The sequence below is a fragment of the Anopheles bellator genome, chromosome 2 (assembly GCF_943735745.2).
Source record: "Anopheles bellator chromosome 2, idAnoBellAS_SP24_06.2, whole genome shotgun sequence".
NCBI lineage: Eukaryota > Metazoa > Arthropoda > Insecta > Diptera > Culicidae > Anopheles > Anopheles bellator.
In genome coordinates this window covers 45,921,363-45,945,668 of record NC_071286.1, presented here as the reverse complement: position 1 = coordinate 45,945,668, position 24,306 = coordinate 45,921,363, and the positions used below count along the sequence as shown (strand labels likewise).

General features: G+C 48.9%; 4 protein-coding genes across 4 annotated transcripts; 3 read left to right on the top strand and 1 right to left on the bottom strand.

The window, feature by feature from the left end:
* Window positions 1-4,986: 4,986 nt before the first annotated feature.
* Window positions 4,987-11,180, top strand: LOC131208717 (M-phase inducer phosphatase-like). Its single transcript, XM_058201548.1, has 4 exons — window positions 4,987-5,281; window positions 7,444-8,124; window positions 8,197-9,039; window positions 9,144-11,180. The coding sequence occupies exons 1-4, from the start codon at window positions 5,232-5,234 to the stop codon at window positions 9,409-9,411; spliced, it is 1,842 nt and encodes a 613-aa protein (XP_058057531.1). The 5' UTR covers window positions 4,987-5,231; the 3' UTR covers window positions 9,412-11,180.
* A 1,558-nt stretch (window positions 11,181-12,738) lies between these two features.
* LOC131210130 (uncharacterized) lies at window positions 12,739-17,762 on the top strand. Its single transcript, XM_058203332.1, has 7 exons — window positions 12,739-12,769; window positions 15,098-15,391; window positions 15,604-15,688; window positions 15,768-16,012; window positions 16,068-16,947; window positions 17,023-17,401; window positions 17,486-17,762. Exons 2-7 carry the CDS (start codon window positions 15,189-15,191, stop codon window positions 17,635-17,637), a joined length of 1,944 nt encoding a protein of 647 aa, XP_058059315.1. The 5' UTR covers window positions 12,739-12,769; window positions 15,098-15,188; the 3' UTR covers window positions 17,638-17,762.
* A 310-nt stretch (window positions 17,763-18,072) lies between these two features.
* LOC131207612 (trypsin-2-like) lies at window positions 18,073-19,278 on the top strand. Its single transcript, XM_058200233.1, is given in 4 exon segments — window positions 18,073-18,371; window positions 18,441-18,548; window positions 18,655-18,961; window positions 19,065-19,278. Coding segments are annotated over 4 exon segments (891 nt in total). The 3' UTR covers window positions 19,242-19,278.
* Window positions 18,272-23,865, bottom strand: LOC131208644 (organic cation transporter protein). The gene is made up of 6 exons (XM_058201451.1): window positions 23,370-23,865; window positions 21,158-21,319; window positions 20,651-21,099; window positions 20,383-20,551; window positions 20,032-20,312; window positions 18,272-19,895 (listed from the first exon to the last, which is right to left on the bottom strand). The coding sequence occupies exons 1-6, from the start codon at window positions 23,579-23,581 to the stop codon at window positions 19,345-19,347; spliced, it is 1,824 nt and encodes a 607-aa protein (XP_058057434.1). The 5' UTR covers window positions 23,582-23,865; the 3' UTR covers window positions 18,272-19,344.
* Between the last annotated feature and the right edge of the window lie 441 nt (window positions 23,866-24,306).

Here is a 24,306-nt window from a genome sequence, read left to right as displayed (position 1 = left end):
TTCGCCCGGCTAGATAGATGGCTCTCTAGCCGTCTTCTATATCTTCGCTCGAGAAACCTAAATGGTACAAACACCGCGAAATGCTATGCCGCGAAGCACACACAGCGACGAGTGTCGGGCGATTTGCATACAGTAATTGAGACCAGGGTCGGCAGCGATCATGGAGAAGCGCTACAGTTTTGGTGCCCAAACCCCTATGTGTTCCATAAGACCCATCAGACAACATTGCGCCATGGGACGCTGGATTGCACCTCTTCAGACTCAGCCTGTGTGTGGCCCCGACAACTGTCTAGAGTCTACAGAACCCGCGCCCGGAGTCTCCGCGAGGACAGCAGAAGTTGCGAAATGCGACAACAGCCACGACGACGAGAACGTCGTACAGCAATAACCTGCTTCCCTAGCCGCCGTCTGGAGAAGGCCGCTTGTTGTGCATAGCCCGTTTCCATTCGCAAACAAAAAGCCCGAACCGCGAGCGAGCAGGATGGAAAAAAAGGACATTTTCCCCAGCAGAAACCCGGCCGCCGGCTTCTTAGCACCGATATTCGCACACTCGAATACGCGTTGTGCTCTTTGCTTCGTCGCGCACGGACAGGAATGCGCTTTGGCGGGTTTTCTGCTCTTCGCCCCGCGGAGCGTCATTATTCTTTTCTTTCGCTTGTGTTTCCTTTTTTTGTTGTAGTTTGTTCATTTATATATATTGTATTTTAACTATCTCCAAGCGCGATCCTCCGCGCCGGTCCGCGAGCCTTTGCCTCGCTAGTTGTTTCTGTCGTTGTCTTCTCTGCACACGTTCCGTGGCTACGGTATGTGTTTTCGCAAAACCGATGGCATATCCCATGACAATCAATGTTCTGCGTGTTCCTGTGGACTATGGCACCAAAGGCACATGGTTAGATCGTTTTTGAAATGGGGTTTGTTATTCTGCTAAAACCATACAGTTATGTAATAATGGGTACCGAGTTTACGTAACCCGATAAGGATAGAGGGATACCTGGAAATCCTGGAGGAATTGACCGCATAATTCATCAAGAAACTTAATTTTGGTACACGCTCATTACAATATTCTTCAAGTCTTCCGCAAGAAACTATATGCCTAGCGTGCGTAGGGCGCCCCAAAGACATGCGACATTTTGATGTACACGAATGTATGTGAAGTTCCATTTCAATCGGTCAGATACTTTTTTTTAGAAGCTTAGTATCGACATGTCAGAGTATTTTTTACAATGGGAAAAATCAAGTATCGTACAGTGACTCAATTTTTATTTTTGGAAGGTTTAAAAGCAAAGGAGATTTTCGAACGAATGTCGAAAGTGTATAAAGACTCATCTCCTTTAATTGAAGGGTCAAAATGGAGGTTTCATGACAACATTTAGAGCTTTTTCGAAAGAATAAAGTGGATTTTGTGAATTGAATCATCACTAGGGATGAGGGTCTATCACTATGATCCTGAATCAAAAAAAGGCTAAGGAGTAGTAGGAACTTGGTTCTTCGGTTCCGAAACGAGTTCGTCCAGAAATTGCATTAAAAGATGTTAGCATCAGTTTTGTGGGATGTGAATGAAATTTTGTTTGCGAATTACTTGCAAACTGATAAAACAATAAATTTTAATTATTGCTGTAACATTCTAGACCTATTGAAAGTGGAAATTCGTGAAAAAAGACCCGGTTTGCAGAAGGAAAACATCCTCTTTCGTCAGGGCAATGCACCCGGTCACAAGAGCATTTTGAAAATGGCAAAAATCCATGAATTAAAGTACGAATTGCTTTGGTATCCACCGTATTTACCAGATTTGACCACTAGTGACTTCCATTGGTTGTCAGACCAAAAAAAATCATGCATGAAAAGCGTTTTCCATCAAATGATGACGTCATAACCGCTGTAAAAAATATTGTGACACGTCGATACTAAATGGCTTGTAAAAAAAAATTAGTGACCGATTGAAATGAAACTTCACATATGCTCATTTGAAGAGTGTACCAATATAACAAAAAAATCAGGCTCGTAGCATCGCCCTTTGTTGTCAAAGCTCAGAATTTAATGAGCAGCCTAGTAGGACTAACAATAAGTGTTGTTAGAGCGCATTCCAGACGGTCTCAGTAAGTGAGTAGTCTTTGATGAACTCCCTGATCATCAAGACAGATACTACTGGTGTCTAGTAGCTGGCTTCGTTGCTGCTCTTTTTGACCAAGTCCTAACGCTCTGCACAAGTCATCCATCGAACGCGTCTTTTTTTCTTCAGACAAAGTCAACCGTTACATGCGCGGGGTAAACGAAGCAAAAAATGATTTATTACTGAAGAATGTTTCATTAACGTTGTTTTTACCTCTATTTGCTTGATACTCCTCCACATCTAATGTTCCTTAGTTAAAATGTAGCAAACTGGACGCTCGCTGGCCCTGGAAAGTCCCACATTTTGCGCCCTAAATATTCGTTAAAATGCCAGGCCCTAATTGTACGTTGTTTGGCTGCCCGGACGTTTTTAGTTATCCGTCGTCAAGATGATGTACCCTATCTTAATCAAAAAATGTTCGTACTCGTGCGCACGTCGGTCAGCCAAGAAGCACTTATACCAACGCACGCAATTCACACCACCACAAGACACGATGCATCCAACGTTCGCGCCCACGAAGAAGCAATCCTGTAAGAATCCCGGATCGTGGCGCAGGACATTCTTGCTTGGTGCCCGTATAAATCCCTGCGCGCACTCGTGCTCTCGCTCTCTCGCACAATTCTTCAGCATCCATTTTTTTAAACTTATTTTTTTCTTCTCGGTCAGCTGAGTGCTGGACAACATCGTAATGTTGATTCTGCCTCTACTTCGCCTTCGCTCAACTGTGCGGTATTTGCGGCCACGGGTTTGAAGACAGGTTCCTGGGCCTCCGGCCACGGTATGCCCCATCGTGTTCGGAAGTTTGTTGGAGGCACCCAAACGCTGTCCACTTTTTCGTTGATCACACTCTATGGATCATCTAAAGCGAAACTGCAAATACTTAAAAATGCTTGGAATCGACTCAAGGTTGAGTTTTGCATCCATATTGTGTAATTTCTTTGTCCTTGCGTTAGGATATCGGTTTGCACTGGCGGATACCTGAACGGAATAGGAAGCAAAAAATACTCTTCTTCAAGTACTGGACGTGGATCTTACGTACTTCTCTGGTAATCTCCTGAATCCTAAACTCTACGGAATCGTAAAGGGCAAACTTATCTCCCGTCTCGGGTTCAGATGGTAAAAACGCGTACATTATCGACAAGAACCGTTGGTCAACCGTCGTTTTCACGTCCACTGATTAACCTTATAAAAGTGGTGTCGGTCCCGCGGACTGTCACCGCCAGCAGCGGGAGTGGAGTAAAAGGAGTTAGCGTCTAATCAAAATTTCCGCCCAACAAAAACCGATGGCGAGAGCACAAGAGGGTCTCGGAACGAACGAGATAGCAAGGTCCAGCCGTGGGGGGGAACCAGCGCCACCAGTGAAACACCCCGCGGCGGCGGCAGTAGCTATCAATGCATCCGCTACAGCCGGAGTTAAATTTGTTTTGATTGTCCATAATTCTGACGGCTCGATCGGGAGCATAAAAGGCGACCCGTAGGAGTTGTACATTTTCTATTTTAAGCTGTAATTGCGCAATCCGGTCCACCGCTAGATTAGCTCCAAGCTTCGAGCATTCCCATCGATCGATCATCCTGCCGAATCCGCGATCATCCACTGATCGGACTGCTGACAGAGTTGTTGGAAAATCAAGTGGATTCGTGGTGGGTCTGCTGCGGGCTATGTATCGCGATATGGTGTAAGCCCAATTGCCAGCACCAGAACGTACATAAGTGGGTTGAGCTCTAAATGCCTGCTGAAGTGAGCTATGTAACAGCACTACCGTTGGCGGGTAGCGCGGCCTCTATGTAGGCACTTCTAACACCAACACTCAGTCCGTTCGGCGTTGGAAACAGTGTTATCTCTGCAGGGTAGCTTGCACCGTATGGAACCGCATCTTCGGTTGTATTCGCGCGCCCTCCGAAACAGATCTCGGCTGTGTCTGGGTATGTGCTACTACCACATCGGGTATTGCAATTGCATTTCTACTGCACTGCGCATCTTGGTGGTTGCAGAATAGTACGCACGGATCATAGGGACCCGCAGACGATGGTATGCGTTTTCGTTTCATCGCTCGCCGCGCACGTCACGAACGCAGTCCTTTTCTTTCGCACACCCACACGAGAGCCGCATCCTTGCGAGAGTGGTGTTACTCTCCCGGCGGCACACTACTCACTCTGCCGGCGGCCTGCGACCTACTCGCTCACGCGTACGCGGGCTCTCGCGCTCACTCCTTCAGGGGTCCTTATTCTCTTGGCGTCACCGTTCTCGTTCTTTCTGCCGCAAGCGAACAGCGTCGTACGCTCTCTCACCCAGGAGCACCAGCGCGGGTACGGGTGTGTGTTTCGTTCACCAGTTTCGTGAATGAGAAGGAAGTACGGACAGCAAGCCCAAAACGGACCATCGGAGAGCCTGGCAGCGGGGACCACCTCAGGTGGATCAGCTCAGCGGTTCTGGTTGTCAGTTGAATTCAGCGCTTCAGAGCGGAAGCAGCTCCGGGCTCCGGGAAGAAAGGAATACTCCGCATGCAACCGAAGGCACTTCAGCGAACGGTGCTCCTTTGGTCGCCTATTTGGTCGAATCGATCACATCGCGATATCTCGTGTGGCCCGTGGATCTGCGCCTATGAAGCAATACAAACAGAGTGCAAACACCGTTCCGATCCTTTGCTGGACTGAGCAAGGATATTCGCTGCTCCGATCGCTATTCGATCGTACAGACACTGTTAGCGCCATCGGCAACAAGATGCTCAGAAGGTAGCATTTGCTGCATATCGCACCGGACCACACTCTCCCGAGACGAGACGTGTGTTGGGCGCAGTCAGTGTGCGTTGTGTGTGCCAATAGTTCCACCAGTGAATATATGATCTCTTGTCAGGAGGTGTTGCGAGTCGGCTAAATCGTGAGGACAGAAGAATGACAGCCGGCAGGGCATCGGCATCGGGTGTTCGACGAGTGTGTGCGCAATTGTGATGATCCCTTTGTCTGCTGTGCGATCGTAGAGGGCTCCGACTTGAGCGTAGAACTGTTGTAGCTCGAACTCTCATCTCAAATCGGTTCTGTGCCGACCATCGCAGTGGGCCGTAGTGTGCTGCTGTCAAACAGTCTTCTCAACGTGGCCGGTGAAAAGAAGTATTGAAACAACATGATGTATATCGACGATAACGTAGAGTTCGACATCGTCGAGTGCACCAGGTAAGGCCCGTTTCGTCGCTGCACCACAACCCCAACATTGCTGCTGCCATGACGATAGCGCCTAGGGAGCAGGCGATGGGGAAGAAAGTGTCAATCTACTCTCCCATCCACCAGATGGAAGTGGAGTTTACTTCGACTTCGTTCGCCTCGTTGCCTCGGTTTGAATACCAACCGAATCCTACAGCAGAGGGGTTTTTCCGTGTGGCCGCCGAAGTGCGAGGGGCCATCACACCGAAGAGGGTCGGCAGTATGTGAACCTTGATGTGCAGTCAAGGGAAGCGAAACTGTAGATGGGGCGCCCCGTCTTATTCGACAAGGGCGGAACTCATCGTTCCCGGTTTTCGGAGCAGATTTCCGCGCTGTTTGGCCAGCTCCACTAGGACGTTGAGTGTGTCACGTCGTTCCTTCCGTATTCTGTCCACTTCTTTCCTGGGCCGGCGAAGCAGAGGCAGTGTGATAATCAAGTTACAGAAAGAGGCGATAATTCACGGGCCTCACAACAGCTTCCGAACGGTGGGCTTCATTCATTAAATCTGCCCCATCATTCGCCACTCTTGCTGGTGCTAATCGCTTTTCCGCTCCACGCTCTCCTCTCCGCGAAACTCCCCCGGGGTGGGTTCGTTTCGGCGCGTGCCATTCCCGAGAAACGCCGTGGATGGTAAAATCGCGAAAAACTCACTTTCATTTTCGCGCGAGTCCGCCGAGATCCGGAATAGAAGCACAACAAACCACCGATTGACAGACGGCTGGCCGCGTTGTTGTGTGCCGATTTGTTTATATGAGATGAGTGTTTTACCGGTGGCCGCCGAGCCACATTCTTTCTTTTCGCTATTTTTTCCCGTTTTCGACACACTTTCGGCGTTCGGCACCGACGATCCCCGGACCGGACCGGTGGCCAAAGCAGAGGGCCAAAAAACGGCATTAGTCGGTGGTTCGACTTCGGTGTGTTCTCGCTGCCCGATTTGGCGTTGGCCAAAACCGGACGCGCTCGGTAAACACGCGGTCCCGGTGGCGGCGCAGGTGTGCCGGTGACGCGCGGTGGGGGTCAGTGCCCACGCTTTTGCCGGCCCGCCTGTGGCCGTCCGCGTCGCGTTGCGATAGGTCAGTTTTGTTTGTTGTCGGATGCGTCGTGCGTTACGCGGCCCACGTTACTTTGCCCGTCGTGTCTTGTCGTTCTTTTTTTTTCTTCTGCGGTTTGTTTATCATGCTGCTGGACTTTCGCGCCCACAGCTGTCATTTTGAAGCGGAAAACAAAAGTATGAACGCAAAGTCAAAGAACCGTGGCTACGAGTCTCCCCCGAGGGGTTCTTCATGGACTCATGTGTGCGTGTGTTTCGGTCACGTCTATACACGATCGCCACGTGTGGCTGTGTGTGCGAGATCCTTCGCGGCCAGCGAAGAGGGCTCGGTTTTCTTCAGGAGGGCTGCTTCTTCGCGATCGCCTGGCTGTTGCGTGGTGGTGGCATTCTTTCTATTTTCGGTCGACAGCACGCTGAACCCGGCACCACGGCATTGCCCTCAAGATGCTTCCCTCCGCGCAGGGTTGCGCTGCCGCCAACACCACCACCAACAGCCCGCGGTGACAGATTCTCACCAGCACCTCCACCACACTGGCCGACTTCTGAAACTACGCCACCCTCTGTGCGTGTTGTGTGGCGTTCGCGATCGTCGGCCATCGGAAGGGGTACGCGCTTGGCACCGCGCCTGACGAGGGGGCCCCAGCGATTGCAGTGCGAAGAGCGGCGCCAGATGTGACCTTCTCACGGCCGGCCATTGAGAATGTGCCGCTCCGGCTGTACTTGCTCGCTTACCGTCGGACGGCCAGGAGGACCCCGGAGAGTGTGAGTGACGGGAGGATCCTGGGCCGTACCCATACACACTCACGCGCGCGCTTGTCTGGTTTACTGAACCCGGCACGCAATGAACGAAGCGAACGAAAACGAGGGCGCGCGTTCGTACGGGCAAAAAAGGAGAGCAACTAAAAACATCGCACATTGTGCGTAATATCCTTGAGAATATGATTAACTCCACCCGGCCACCGGCAATTAGGGGCCAGCAACCCGCTGGCCGCGGCCGTAGACCGAGACCTCTTCTCGTACCCAGCGCCCGTGTATGGCAGGAATGCTTTAATGTAAATGTTTTCTTTCGCTTGCCCTTTGCAGCCGCTTTACGCTCAACTCTGCCGGCCGTTCGCCAACCAGCCGTCGGACGGAGCAGCGCCAGCGCAGCGTGCTGCGCCGTCAGCGCACCAACCCACTCCGGATGGTCAACGATGACGGTAAACTGCTGTCCTCTCCCTCCAAGGAACTGTTGCCCGGTGAGGAGCTGTCGTTCTATCAGAGCCACAGCCCCCAGCAAAGTCCTCGGCCATGCAGCCCTTGCACCCTGTGCCCGGAGGACGCGATGATGGGCGGCGAGCTGCTGCCGTCGGAGAGCAACACACCGAACAAGCACCATCTGCCGATCCCCACCATCGTTGGTGATGCTGGCCAGGGCCAGAGTGTTGCAGTGAGTGCGGCGGCGACTCTAGCCTACCAGCGTCTTCGGCGACCGCTGGCCGATGATCACGACACCAACTCGATGGACTCGGGCTACGATGGGGCCAGTGCTCGGAACGAGATCCTTGGCTCGCAGAGTGATGCCAGCACCTGCTCCTCCGGCACTGGGCTAATGAGAAGCGGGTCGGTGTACCGATCGACCTCCTCCACGATCATGTCCCGCCACAGTTCCTCCTCCTCGCCGTCGTCACGCCGCCTCCTGATAAGTAGCCTCTCCTCCGGCTCCATGGAATCGATGGACGATCTCGAGCTGTTCGATATGGAGACGATGCAGGACGAGGAGCACGGATACCAGCACCACCAGCGGCCGCTGATGCAGCAGCAACAGCAGCACCATCAGCCAGGCAGCGGTATGCTGCTTCCCAGTGGGCTGAACACGCTGATCAGCGGTACTATCAAGACGACCCGGTCGTCGACCACGCCCGAAACGAAGCGTCCGTATGTGCGGCGCTGCCTGAGCCTCACCGAAAACACCAACAAAATGAACGTGCAGCCGTGCAACGTTATTGCGGGAGCGCCGGGATCGGTGATAAAAACACCGGAACGATTCGTGCGGCGGCTGGTGGCGATCGAAGACCAGGAGAATTGTCATCTGACGCCGTACTCGGCGCGCATCACCGATGCCGCCCGCTGCTTCAAGCGCCCAGAGCCGCCCGGCATCAGCCCGGTGCAGAGCAAACGGTGTAAGATGATCGAAAGCTCACCGACGAAGGCCCTCGTGCCCTCGTCCCTTGACAGCCCATCGCGCACCACGGTACTGAAAACCATCTACCAGAAGTCGATCTCGATGAACGATGAGCAGATCATGAACGCCCTGTCGCGATCCACTTCGGAACCGGACCTGATTGGTGATTTTTCCAAATCCTACATCCTGCCCTTGATGGATGGCCAGCACCGGGACCTGAAGTCCATTTCCGGCGAAACGATGGCCCGGCTGCTACGGGGCGAGTTTCAGCAGAAGGTGGCAAGCTACAAAATCATCGACTGCCGGTACCCGTACGAGTTCGACGGTGGCCACATACGTGGGGCGAAAAATCTCTACACCCACGAGCAGATAATCGACGAGCTCATCAAAAGCAAAACGGAGCAACCGACGGTCGAGGAGCCATCGGAGCAAAACGGCGCGCAGGACAGCAGTGTCACGCGGCGCAACATAATCGTTTTCCACTGCGAGTTCTCCTCCGAGCGTGGTCCCAAACTGTAAGTGATGGTTTCTGTCCTACTGGACTACCTACTGGCGGACGACAGCTATACGTTGCGGTTCGTGGACTGACACTGTATTCTTTTTCTCCAACTCGCAACAGGTCACGCTTTCTGCGTAATCACGATCGCATCCTGAACTCAGACAGCTATCCCGCGCTCCATTATCCCGAGGTCTATCTGCTGCACGGAGGTTACAAGGAGTTCTTCAAAGCGCACTCCTCGCTCTGCGACCCGATCGCTTACCGGCCTATGCTGGATCCCGATTTTGGCGATGCGTATCGCCATTTCCGCGCAAAGTCCCGCAGCTGGAACGGAGACGGTGCGACCACTGTGAAAGCCACGAAAACACGGTCACGGCTCATGCTCTGAACAGCCTACTGACCGATTGCGACCGACAACCTCTTGGAATATGTCCCCGTTATTGCGAATAGTGGCTGCACAGGGCTTGTTTGTGGTTGTGGTGTGGTTTTGTTATCATATTTTTACACACCTATATACTTCATATTTTCATTTATCATACATAAAACCACGTAACTCAGCGATGCCTGCAGGCAAAACAAGGGCCAGTTCAGTCAGTGTACAACGACGAAGGATTTAAATCAGTGATTGGTGGAAGATAAATTGAAATTTAAATAGTGTAGCCCTGTCTCGCACTCATAATCTGAAGCAATAGTATATTTAACAACACACTAACAGCACCTTGAAATTTGAATTTTCTTTTTGCGCTGTTCTCCCTTATGAGAGTCACTGTGCGCGTTTGGTTTCTTCCTATATGGACGCTTTTCGCTTTAGTTTAATTTCTGTTGTTATGAATTTATGGTTTTATATCTGTGATTTAGTATTTGCGTTTCAGTTTTGGGTTCTTTCTATTTCATTCACTTTTTTTTTTACTAAACCCTAAACACAGTCGAAAACGCGTGCAGCATTGATAGGAAGCGGGCGGACAAAAGATAAGCGCTAACCATTGATGCAGGCAGGAGGCATTGGTGTAGTGGAGATAAGGTGGTAGAAAACATCATTTGAACGTTCGGCCAGATATTTAGAGCAGAACTCTTTCGCTACAACTACCAGCGTTCCACAGCAACTTTGTGTGATTTTGTGATGAATTTTTCTGAGGGGAGAATAGAAAAGACTATTCGGAATTATACCGCACACACAGTTTACCGTCAACACAATTACAGCTTTGCAATAGGAATTGTCCCGCGCTATTGAGAGGGGCATTCTTAGAAACAAAAGAAGCGGAGTGAACTGCCAAGCGCGTGAGAGACAAGTGCAAATTAGATAGAAATTTAGTATCGTAAGATTGTTAGTCATAGGACAACAGAGAACCCTGATAGCAAAATATCGAACAACACTCCATTGCTGCTCGATTGCCGGCCTTGCTTTCGGAGGTAATTTTTAAAAATTACGCACTGTCCAAGACACGTGCCAGATCCGCGCGGTATTTCGTTCGCCATAAGGTCGACCCATTGGAAGGCGTTTGTGAAATGAGGGTATAGGAAATGCAGCACGGGCGCGATTTACTTGGAGACTGCGACAGCATAGAAAGTGGCGAGCGCTTGGTTCGTGTGCCTAAGAACAGAGGACTCAAGTTGGCATTGTTACGATAGCAAATATTTGCCATCTTACGGTGCGCCGTTTCAGGAAGAGTGCAACATTTTAGATCGATAAATATTATAACCAAATTAAAACCTTCACTGAACTATGCAATCAAAACATTGCGGTATAATGTGAAATGTGCAAGCAACGACGATAGCAAAATACCCTTATTAGAGTGTAAGTTAAGATATAATCAAATTTCTCATGCCCGGACGGATGAATGCATGAAATGAATTGGATAAATGAGAAGGGCACAGTTTGACGTGAAGAACTTTGAACAATTAGCTGCATGAAGCATCAACTGAACTAGCAACTACTCTGCGAAAATGTCCGATACAGTGAAATATTGCTTCTGGTCAGTCTTCACGTGCACCAGTTTTTCTTCTGTATACAATCGCGGGTCAACAGAAATACGGCGATTATATATTGCACTATAGTATAAGTGAAGAATGAATATAAATATTTGACTATTCGTAGAGGCCAGTGGTATGGAAATATTGATCGTTTAATAAAATATTTATCAATATTCGCTAACAAGCGACGACCTATAAGTACTGACTAAAGTAGGAAACAAGTGTTTGATTAACATCGGAACGGCGGAACGACTTTTGAACAGATGCACTCAAACATAGTGTAAGCTACACATTATTTGTACAGTTTTATGTGCAATGTACCTCAAAGTTGAGCAAATCAGCACATTAAAGATTTGTCCCTGATACAAAAGCAAAGGTCTGTAAATTGGTCAGTTTTCTTTTCACGTGCACAACGCTAAATAATATTACGTAGTCTAAAAAGAAATCCATTATTTTCTCGATGGAGTTTCTCTTCAGACTTAATAAATTGTTTTTTGTTTGTTCCTTTCGTCTCTGCGTTACAGTTTAACAGTTTTTTTTGTTTTTCTTTGGCAAAGGCGAAAAAGCTTGGTATTTATGGTGCCGATACAGCTAATTTTGGTTTCGTCGACACAATTCAGTTATTTTTTATGTTGCAATGTTTACTGTGTGCAACATTTGCTGTGAAATATTATTCGCCGAGAAAGATCAAAATCGATTCACCAAATACGATCAAATTCGCCGAGCGGAACGAAAAGTTTTATTTTTCAAGCTTACCAATACTACCAATACAAAAAAAAGTATTAGGTAAATATTAAAAAAAAAAAAATATTAGGTTGGTATTAGGTAAAATCTGCTGTTTCAAAATATTCCGAAATATTTGCGAATGTATACAATATTTCCGATAGTAAAAACGACCAAATAGTGATACCAATAAGTGAATCTCGATAGTGATAATAAATACAGTGAAAAGCAAAACGAAATTTAATTTACGAACACAAAAGGTAAGTCTATTAAATATCAATCACATTATATATTCCAACATTTGTAAACGATAGTTTTGATAGTAAAGCAAAAATTCAATAATATTTAGAACAAGCTACACTCCACCTCCGTGAAAACAAGTGTAGTATCTGCAATCCGCAGAAACCAAACGGCTACCAGCAACACCAAAGGCAACAGGTCCCGGGATTCGAACCCAGGCCAGCTACGTTGACAGCGACGAGCGTTATCGGCGGGGGCAAAACTTACTATTAATACTTAACTTAACATATTACTATACTATATATATTAATTAAAAATTAAGGTTTTTTATAGTTCTTGCGAGTTTCAGTTCGGTCATTTTCTCTTCAGGCTAGATCACACACACACAGATACCAGGTGTCAAATATCAAAGCACTGATAAACTTTCACCTTAATAAGCGTGAAATTTCTGTCGGAAAGCGTATAAGTAAAAAAGGTAGCATTTGCACAAGTGTTGAATCCATAAGTCGTCAGCATCGGGACGTGATATTCCAACCGTCAATTCAAATCCCTATGACATCGCACGCTTCAGCTGCAGTAAAAACAAATTCACCACGAATAACCCAAACTCACCTCTCTATTTGATGGTTGTCAGTGGTAAAAGTTCTCTGTCAAACACAACGTAGAAGAACAAGCGCATTTTCAGTAAAGACGAATAAAGGTTTTTATGTTGCAAACAGGTAGTTTGAATACAGTTTCCTATTTGCATTTGCAGATTTGTATCGACAAACAAGATCTTAATACTACGTCACCCCACTACCGAGCCCACCAAGGTCCGGCAAAAAACCACCTATGCGCTTGGACCACAACTCGCCCATCCTCACGAAATCGTATCGCCCGTCCATCCGTAGCGCCGGTGTTAGTGTTAGGTGGAGGGATCATCCTCCACCGGCCGCTCCGGGCGATTTGATATTAGATTATATTTACATTAACGAACTCGCCGCTAACACTCGAACGCGTCACTGATTCCGTTGACGGAACATGACGGATTCCGTTACCCAAAGGGTCTGTGTGCACGTGAAAGTAACTGGATCCAATGTGCATGATAGTAAAGCTTGGACCTAGTGAAGTTATGGAAGATGGCTCCTTCGGTTGCGACGTGAATGAAGGGTTGGTGTTTGAATTTGCTGTTGTCAGTGCCACACTCTTTTGCCGTCCAACAATCCTTTTGTCAGGCATATTTGTCAATATATAGCGATCTCGTGTCGTTCTTTTGGGAGTTTCGGCTTCAAACTGTTCATTGTCCATTGCAAGTCCATGAAAACTCTGGCTTTGGGGCAATCATTTGTTTGTTGTCTTCATTTCGGATCTCGCTCGCGCCCGTTGCGCCGTTGCAGTAACATGCGGGGTTCTATGCCTCTTTAACCTCAGGTGAAAACTGCAGACGACGAACACGCTTTTTCTTATCCGCAAATGTCGTTTCCTAAGTAAACGCTGAAAAGACAGAGACAGAGAAGGAGTAATTATGAAGGAACGAGGTACCCGGACAAGGACAAGTACCATAGCCACAGCGATCCGGAGTCGGATCCTGACCTGTTAGAGGCTGAGCGTTCTGCCTTTAAAGCGCAATCCGCATCCACATTTCATCAACCTCATCTTCGATTCTAAAAACTCCGGCCATGTACCGATTGCCGAATGGAGATTGAATCCGACAACGAAAGCCTTTGAAAACAACCTGGGCCCCAGGTTCACGAAACAAACTCTATGTCTGCTGCAACCAGACTACCCTGGAATGTCACTGGATCTGCGGGTAGTTTTCGACGTGCCATCAACAATTTCCCCAATACAGCAAATCCAGGGAGGTGGCTACTGACACCGTGGCCTGAGTTAATATGCGCCTCTCAAGATGAATCCATATTATTTGCACTCTTATTTTTCTTCACTCATTTGAATTTCATCACTATCATATACAGAGGACACACTGCGTAAAAACCATAATAACAACGAAAGCGGCACCACACATCTCGACATCGACATACACATTGCCGCCGCTGGCCGCTTTTTACACATCCGCAACAAGTACTAGCTTGGACCATCCTAGGAAGATCCGTGGATACTACAAACGGACCCGTTTGTGATCGGTGTTTGCCCTGGGAAGAAGCGGTCTGCAAAGATGGAGGAGTTCCTCACGCCGTTCGTGACAGAGGCAAAAGAGATGTTGGAACAAAACATCGCCATCAATGGGACCGCCGTAAAGGTCCACGCATTTAACTGCGATGCCACAGTCCCGTAACACGTCAAACGTAAGAATTGCCGGGACAACCGCAATGATTGCCTGATTTGCCATTATGGGATTTTGTTTATTCAGAGACAGTAAACCACGTCTCGCAGATGGCGTGCCACAAATGCGTGGTTATTGCCCACAGCGATGGCAAGCATGGTGTACCCCATCCAAACGGCTGAGGCGAGAACCGACACAGTGTTCCGTCGGTTATTTTTTAATATAGCAGAGTTCGCCAGGATGTTTAGAATATATAAGATAAATGTATCTGAATTGTTTCAACATAATTTTGTTGAGATGTAACTTGTCCGTTCAACAGATTTTGGAGTCACCTAGAATAATGTCTTAGTAATATCGAACAATCTAGCTTGTCAACGTTGAGTCAACAATGATTTTCTTTTAATCTTTGTGAGCTACCAAGGCCGGCGGTGGCTACGTGACCTTTTCTGCGATGCTCATCATAATCGCGCCACCTGCTGCGTTTATGCTGAGTTCGCTTAAATGCTTCTCTTACTGGGGGGCTACATGAGGCGTAACGTAATGTTTTTAACATTACAGATTAATGCCAAACTGGTGCGCCTCTGCCAAAACGTTTATGAGTCGGCCGAGGCGTAAACCAGAGCGTAAATACTTTTTGCATACGCGTTGCCTACAAACAGAGTATAATTTAAGTTCTTATTTGCTGGTATAGCAACAAAATCTAAAAACAGAAAAACATATTCAGAAATCCATTTATTTCTCTTCTATTTCTATTTTCTCGGACTAAAAACACGAACGTAAACACGTTTGACATTCCGTTTTTATATTTTTGCTGCCACACGAAGCGTAGACGATTTGACATTACAAATTAATTTAACGGTAGTTTTCACGCCTCATGTAGCCCCCCAGTATTGCAACGATATCAACGAGCAGCAGTGTTGTCCTTAAACTTTTGAGAGCCAGTGTGCTTGGTTCAAGGTTGTCAGTTGACAATGGAAACGCGGCTCATTCTGAAGCCGGTTAAAATGGACGGATTAGCGATGAAGCAGAAGCAGTGTACTCCGTTTATAAAAGTTATTCTACGACAACAGCATTCTGATCCGCTTCGTATGATTATTGAAAATACGGGAGCAAAGCAGATAGTGCCGAAACCGGACGATCCATCGGTGCTTTTCGTTAGATATCCAGATTCTAGGTAAGAAATAAATGTGCAAGTCGAACCACATCACACTCGAGGGACGAAACTGGAATATCACGCTTAAGAGAGTAGGTGCAATCCCCTGTTCCAGAAGAGACGAATGTTAGGCTATTACAGATCGCACCTATTCTCTTAGAGTATATACCCATAATCGTCTCGGGTCACATTACAAAAATTATTGCGTCGCCGTGTTTCCTGCTATTTCACAGCTTAGCTGAAATCGCCAAAAAACAGCTGCTTGGTCTCCCACAAGTGAAGGCAGCAACTTACATGCGTAATTGGTACTCTTATTCGGTATGACAATGAAAAAAGAATTATTTATACAAAATATGAGTTATTTTGCCATTGCCTCTAACGGACGATTTTTTTTTAGCATGATGAACCAGCGAACAACATATGCGGCAGCGTTGGCCCTGCTTCGCCACAGAGGCAACCGCCACAGCCAGCAAGCTTTGCGAATGTTAGACCACTGCTCGAAACGTCGCCTACTTTCCTGCGCTGTGTGTATTGCTCAGCATACCCAGTTTTGTTTCAATGCGGTTGTTGTGGTGCGTTTTACTGTAACATCCAGTGCCAGAAGCGACACTATCAGACGCACAAACATTCGTGCCTTATGCCGTAAGTAGCGAAAACGTGTGACGAAGTGCATGTCCTCATGTGTAATATTTTGCAGGCCCCTTGTTGTTATGCCCAATTATGATTCAATTGACCTACTGGAAAAGATACAACCAAAGATCGGTCTTCCCCATCTTTCGGTTAACACCCAACAACCGACATCGGGCACCAAGCCAAAAGGCCTGATAAATGCAAAAGCAACTCCATCGCCACAGCCAATAAATGGTGCACCATCGGGGCGGGTAATCAAAGGGGAGGCCCGCACCCAGAAAGCTGACGAACCGCCAAAGACCAAGCTACAGCGGGCCGGTTTCCCTGCAGTGGGGGCCACAGTGAAAATATCGTACGTTGGGAAAAATGAGCTCTACATATATGATGCCCGTCCTGGGCCGAACGGTGCACCCAATTCGTATGAAAAACTAATTCAGCGCTGTGTAAAGGCGGGTCGAAAGAAAGGGCAACCTGTGGTGAATCCTCCCGCACTTAATGACATTTTGCTTGCACCGTTCGGTGGCGAATATTACCGCGCCGTGATCAATTCAGTAGAAGGGAACTATGCGGACGTTTTCTTTATCGATTTCGGTAATTCCGAGAAGCTCGAGTGGTCCCAGTTTAGAGAGATTCTTGAACCGGACCTCAAATCCGCTGATCGTACAGCGCACGAAGTGTGGATCGTAAATGTTTCCAAGTTCACGGAGCGCATCCGGCAGAAGCTTAACGAACTGAAGGCTGAAGAATTTGGACTGTCCAAGGTAATCGATATGTCGAACACAAGCGTTAAACTGGTGGATCTGCGTCACCCGAAGGAATCATATTACCTTGGCGACAAATTGCGTCAACTGCTCGAGAAGAACGAGGAGATATGCAAATCACCGCAGATGAAAAACATAGTGGTGGCGCCTGCTCCAGAAACTTACGTTCCAGTGTTGGACGACGAAGTACGCTACGAAGATATCGAAGTGCCAGTGCGCTAACTTATGTTGCCTTTTTCTATGTATGGTTAACTTTTGCAGGTAATTGAATCAGCGATTCCAGCAGAAGATGGCGTTGAGTTGATCATAATAGACGCGTCCTTTTTGAACCAGGATTCAATGAATCAAATTGCGGTGGTCATTAAAGCGAACCAGGAAAAGTATGGTGAGCTTATGACGGAAATTTGCTGCTACGGAGAGTCGGATGCGAATGAGTACGATCCTAAGCAATGTGGTGAGCTGTGTTTGGTCCGTTATGGCAGCATATGGACTCGGGCAATGCTTACTGATATCCAGAGAGGTTTCAGCGAATATGTGCTGCTCGATTTGGGCTTTTTATGCAGTGTGCCTTCGAAGAACGTGCGTCGATTTCCTCCGAAACTATCGCGTACATTGTACGTCACTGATTGCATTGTCGACAGTACGTATTGCCGGATGTTCGAGAATCTGGTTCGATCATGTGTGCTACTCTTTCGTTTCATCCACGATATCACATTCTTTGCAGATCCCGAAACGCTGTTCACACTCGCGAAAGTGTCGGCTCCTGAGAATCTGCGCAACAAACTGATTAAGGTCAACGTAAAGCCGGAACAGCGGGACAGTAACGCTTCACAGCACGTGATTGTCATTTCCGTCGCTGACACCTTCTCATCATAAGGACATTATTTTACTCTTTCAACAGATTTTAAATTTCTCCGATTGGAAACCATCTCAAAGTGTTACACATTTAAAGTTCATTCCTGAATTAAACACGGCTCATGCCGAGCAGATCAATATTCGGATTTTGTTTTGTTTCAATAAGCGATTTTGCTGTCTGGAATTATTGATGGTTAGTTTTTCGTTACCGGTTTTCACCACCCAGCTCTCGATCGTTGCTATTTATTGACTCAGCCGTTCGTGCGATCGTTCAGAACAATTTACTCAACACACATGTAGCTTTCGAAGCAACTGACTATAAATGCACGTTATTCTAATGTTGTTCGCCGCTACCTCCATTTACGGCGCTCAACCCGTATTCATTCGAATGAAAGCAAGTGTGGTGAAGTACACGTGTTATGTTAGGCAAAGCACATCTACTAACTGGCTGACAATATGGTGATCGCATTTCCGATGTGGTGTCCGGCCGTGCTCTGGACACTAGCACTGGCGGTAACACATTTGAACTCCGGACACGCCATCGTTCGCAGTGAGCCTTTCCAGCTAGCGCTGGGAGCTAATGGCGATGTGACGGAAGTGTCTCCAGTGGACCTGTTTCCCTTTGCCGTTTCTCTTCAACTGATCGATGGCACGGCGCAGAGGAAGCACTTCTGTGGTGGCACCTACCTGAGTAAGGGTTGGATACTGACCGCAGCCCACTGTGTGATTTCAATGTAAGTATGCTACCTGGCAGGGTTTCGAGAACTCAATACTTACACGAACATTTTTATTGTTTCTTATTTCGCTAAATTGAACCCTTGAAGCAATTACACACAAATTGTGGCACAGATCGGTGGTCTGGATCTTAATGACGACAGCACCGCCGAACGACACCCTGTCGTGGAGATGCACATTCTACGTACATACAATCCGTAAGCCGCACCCCTGAACCACGATGTGAACCTTTTCAAAGAAGATCCTTCCTTGGAGGACAGTGTGTGATTTTGTGTTTGGTCGATTACTTTCCGATTCGGTTAGCATAACGATGGTCGGCGATATCGCACTCCTCCGCGTGGCAATGGCCAAAGAGATGGAGTATACTGGCGACAATCATACCTGGCTACGGCTACCGCAGCGCACCGATCGGACGGCAGTCAATGGGGAGATGTGCTACATCTTCGGGTACGGGTCCGAAGCGTACGATGGGCCGATTAGTCAGAAGCTGCGTTATGGCACCGTGTTGGCCCTCGAAGAGGACAATTGTATTGGAATGATGGGAGCAGTCGTAGCTCCGCCGCCCAACTCCGGAATGTTCTGTGCGATCGGACGTTCCGATGCATGCAAGGTGAGATTGAGAGAAAGAGAGAGAGAGAGAGAGCGGAAGTAAACCGCAAACCGCCAACGGCCCCGTCATCTTTCCTACTAGCACTTTGTTTCCTTCTCCTTAGGGCGATTCGGGTGGAGGTTATGTTTGCCGGGTGCCCTCCTCTTTCGGGCCGTTCGTGTTGCGCGGGGTCATATCGTACGGTGTGGGGTGTGGTGCAGTCGGCACACCCGGTGTTTACACCGACGTTGCTTACTATCTACACCATTTTCAACCGGAAAGCGTGTTTGCCGCTGCCTAAAAGGTTGGCCTTCCAAGCCTCTTAATGGTACCGAAATAAATCCTACGAAACATAATCCTTGGAAAATGTGCCCTCAACGCTCACGCAACGCCTCGGGCAACGCTTAGCTGTTAGAGTGTGTGGTTTCCTTGTTGTGTGCGTCGTCATCGACACCGCCGGCTTGTTCCTGTTTGGCGTGGTCCTTGAGTGCCGCATCGCGCGTTTCCGGATGCAGTAGGGTGAGGGCCCCTGCGATCAGCACGGAACAGCCACAAATGGTCGTCGGAATCCACCAGCCGAGCCGCCCGAGTAGATCCGTTATGTACGGTGCGGCTATCGATCCGACGTGCGCCATCGTCGAGCAGATGCCGAGTGCCGTATTGCGGATCTCGGTAGGAAACAGTTCCGCCGTGTGAAGAGTTACGATCGCGTACACGGCAGTAATACCTACCCGCCCAAGCATGGCCAGGGTGACGAGCACCGTCGTTTTGTCCTCGGGCACAGCCAGCACCACCAGCAGGCAGACGCCAGCGTACAGAAAGAAACAGAACGACGAACTGCGGCGTCCAAAGTAGGCCAGTACAATCATGGACAAAATGTAGGCGATGATGTCCACGGAACCAGTCGTAGCAACGTACACGTTACGGTTGGCCGCAAAGTTATCGGCATTCAGAGCTGCAAGGAGTAAATAGTAAGTGGAAGTAAATGCAACTGAAATCGGTCCTTGATTCTAGTTTCAAAAGATAGGCTATGGTGAGCTGCCGTATGTGTGTGCTGTTTAAGGAAGCCGGACCGTAGGTTCCATTCATACCTGTGACATAATAGCACAGCGAGGTGATGCACCAGGTGAAGTGGCAAATTAATGCCCTCCGGCAAAGCACGGGAGTTCCGTAAAGTTTTGTAAATTCACCGAACGACTCTTTGAGCCGGTCGCCGAAGGATGGCTGTGAACCGGCATCGATGTCCTGGTTTTTCTCGATCACGTGCGCATTATCGATGAGTTCTTTGGGTGGCCGCCGTCCGAACACCATACGGTACGCCCTTCGTTCGTACCCTTTGCTCAACAGCCAGCGTGGCGACTCAACTAGGAAGCTAGGAAGTAGACGTAAAATTCAGATGTCAGTGTCCGAGATTTCGGTTTTTTACGCTGAAGCATACTCACTAGAGGTGTATTACGAGCAGAAAGGACGGTACGGTCAGGGCTAGTGAAAGATCTCGCCAGGGATGGATGAGGTAAGCCGCTAGCGCCAGGAACAGCATCCCCAGCGGGTAGGAGAAGTTGAACGCAATGCTCATCCACGATCGGTGCCGCTTGCCAGCATTTTCAGTCACTTTCGGGACCAGTACACCGTCCGGAAAGAGGACAAGGTTTCGCTTTGACAGATTACCTCTCACCCTTGAGTCCGCGTCTCGCCAGGTGCGCTACTTACGGAGTGCAAACGCCGGATAGAACACGCCCGAAGCCGAAGCACCGAGTCCGATGCGCCCGAGAAGCAACAGCAGGTAGACGGGCGAGAATGTGGTCAGCAGCCCGGAAACGATGTAAAGCGTGGCCGCGATCGAGAAGCTAGTTTTGCGGCCGAATTTATCGGACAACACGCCAAAGCTGGAGGCACCGATGAACTTTCCGATCGACAATGCAACCTGCACCGTGGATCTGAGGGCAGTCCGTTCACAAATCAAGTCCCACTCTGGAACAATCGATACACCGTCCGGTTGGTCGTAGAACATTTCGGTACTGGCGCCTTCCGACAAGCAGTTCACCTCTTCCGGCTGGGGATGAGACTGGGTGTAGCTGAGCGCATCGTGGTAATTCAGTTCACTCAGCTGATCGTAGTTCCACGCGTAAATCGTACACGTTCCGTTCTTGGCCGTTCCGCTACAAATGAAAAGCGTAAGTTGGCGATGGTTCGTCCGAAGGGCGAGAATGATCGTACCTCGGCGCGGTGATGTTGCGAATTTCCTCATGACTCCAACCGGATTCCAGCAGCCGTGGTACCATACAGTAATAGTTTTTTGGCAATTGCCCCAAAAAAACGTAAGAAGATACGTGGAAGCCGTTGAGGATGTTTGGTGTAAGGCACAAAATGAACAGGACCCTGTCGGTGAATGACTCTAGTTGCGATCAGGTGGTTCTTGCTAAGGTTCTTAACCCGTTTCCCTTCCGGTTCGAACGTGTGACACAGTTCCCAAATCCGAAGCGATTAGGTTATCTACATCGCGTTACATAAATCAAATCAGCTGTTACCGCTCGACTGAAACAGCAAGCACCGGACTCTGGCTTGAAATGTTTATCAATCACAGTTTTAGCGCACCGGTCGTGCTTGACTTTGTTTGTGCGTTTTAGCAATTTAATTTATTCCGTACGAATGCGCCACTGGCGACACGGCTGGCGAGGCGCGTCACCGTAAATTACCGTCAACTGGCGAACGGTGCGAGCATAGTAATGATAAAGCTGATCGACCTTCCCAATCCACGCAAGGCCAGCCACACGTGCCCTCGAAGCGTGCCGTAAACCGTTGGAGGCAAAAGTGTGGAAACTAATTGTAGGCTAGATGCATCCGTTGCGTCGTGCGCATCAGTGCCGAGCCCAAGGTAAAGGTCTCGTCTGTTTCGATGCGACATCGTACATCCAGAAGCCATACTGATGGCAGGGACAACCTCCTTCTTTTTAGCTCTTTTTCTTTCCGTTTTAGGATACCACTCAAGGGGAAGCATTCATTGCATTGAATGGGTTCCAAGCGCCGTATCAACAGGGCACGACGGCGTTGTTTCAGCAACCCACATATAAATCCGGAGCCAGCTTCTTGGGCTACCGCTTCCCACCCGGAGGAGGAAGCAATCCCGGCTCCATCTGCTAATTGATAAGACCAGACTATAAAAGGTCTGCTGTGGGGCGTCTCGCGATAGGCGCAAATGAACGTTTGAGAACCGCTCGGCAGACGCGTGTCCGGCTGGTAGTTCCAGCATCACCTGCACCGGTTGGAGGAGCCACGGGAGAGCTTCTTCTCGGACGCAATCCAGACAACCGCAGGCGATAAGGCGCTTGTGGTTGGGATAGCAAAACAACGGACGGGTCAAGTCATGCAACGGACGCCGATCGATAGCGGGTCCACGGAACGGGGTAAAGGTCGGTTGTTAAACTTGCACTGCTTAAGTATTCCAACTTCGCACCAAACATGGCTAACGTCGTGAGTTGCCGTTGGCTTAAGCAGCATGCAGTTGATGTGACCCTAAATCAAGGCTTGGCGAAGAAATGGAGCACTTTTGCATCGCTTGCGTAGCCTGAACTCGACCTTCTTATCAGTGCGTAGCGAAAGACGAGCCTTTATCAAGCATACTCTCTGGGAAGTGACCATTGCGGTAGTCATTTCTGGGATGAATTTTACAGTAATGTAATGTGAAATGCGCACTTCATTATTCAATCCGAACAATCAAGTGTCCCATTCAAGTGCAATCTCGGATCTCTCGGGCTCTATCGGTCAAGCATTCTCCTGCATATCGCCACCACCTGTTGGAGTGAGGCCAATGTCCGCCGCCCTTCGCTTTATCACGAAGCCAAAAGTAAGTATAAAGAAAAGAGAAAGCGACACAGCTAGAACCGCTGCACGATCAGAACAGCATCTAACTTTCACATTTTTTCCCCTCCGTCCACGATGCCGTTGCGCGTTTAACACGTGTTGCCCGGTGCGTTGCGTCCATACGCACCGCACCGGCTTCCCCTGGTTCGCCCTGGCATTCACCCTTCCGAGAAGTGCGGCGACAGACGCTAATCACACACATGTTTGCTCCGTTTTGAGAATCTTTCCGAGAAGAAAGCAGAAACTCACATGGCACCTTTCCCATCACGCGCCGACGCCATGGCCCGTGGCATGTATTGTATTTGTTATCTGTCGCAATCGGGATCTATTTATATCCTTCCTCCACCTGTGTCGGCGAAGGAACTTTGCAACGCCTTGCAACATCTAATTCGGTGACCGACTTATGAACGCGCGGCGTGTCGGATGTTTCGTTGAAAGATGGGTCAGCGGTTCGGAACTCGTTAAACGTACAAAAAATCGATAATTCCCCCTTCGGGCGCCCGGTATACCGCTCGGGACGCTGCGAATAGTGCGTAGTGCTCTGCTACGCATCGATTCATCCACTCACCAGAGCCACAGACTTCCGTCACCTTTTTTCTCCAAACCATCCAAAATCGTCTGCTTCAGATCGCCATCGGTATGCAGTGTCAACTTGGCCGCTGCATTTGGCAGCTGGCCGGTGGGTGCTTCGTCTAACTGGTCCACCACAACCTCCGGTTCTGCGAACCCTTTTGGCTGTTTCTCTTCCACCGGGTCCTGTTCCGGTTCCTGTTGTCCCATGGTGCTCCTTGAAGATGTCCACGAACTACGGTGTAGATTCTTCGACCTGAAGCGCTCAGCACAGCGTCATAATAATTTACGAATTCACTTGATTTATTCTGAATTCTCCTTGGCGCACCGTCACGCGCTAGCACGTGCGAGGTCAATTTTTTGTTCTATTTCCGCCCTTTTTCGCCCTTTACACTATCATCATTACTGTGTCTAGTCCCTATCTTTCCGATGGTGCGCGCCCGACACTCGCACACAGCGTGCTACTAGCGGCGTGGACACTGGAACACGCGTTCAATTCCACTTCCGTTGACCACTGACCACGGACTGATGGCGCTCATCGTGCGATGCGGTCGCCGGATCGACGGTGCTCATTCTGCCCACGAAGTATGTGAGTGATTGCAGCCCGGCACCGTGAAAGTGCGTGAGTGGTATCAACCGACGAGTGCAACAGCTGCGCAACGGCCCGGCAGACACGTGCTTGTCCATCGGAAGACAGGCCCGCAGAGAAGATTTGTGCGGAATGAAGCATATCCGGCCTCGGTGAACACTCCTTTGTATTCTAATCAGGGGACAGACGATAAAATACCGAAAGTAAGTGGTTCGGCCCCAGCCTGACGGTGATTGAAAGCGAAAACGGATTTTGGGGTTCCGTTGGACCCCGACGCTTTTGTGACGCTTCGGATTGCTCGGCTTATTGCGCCTCTAAGGGAAGGACATATGCAACAACATCAATT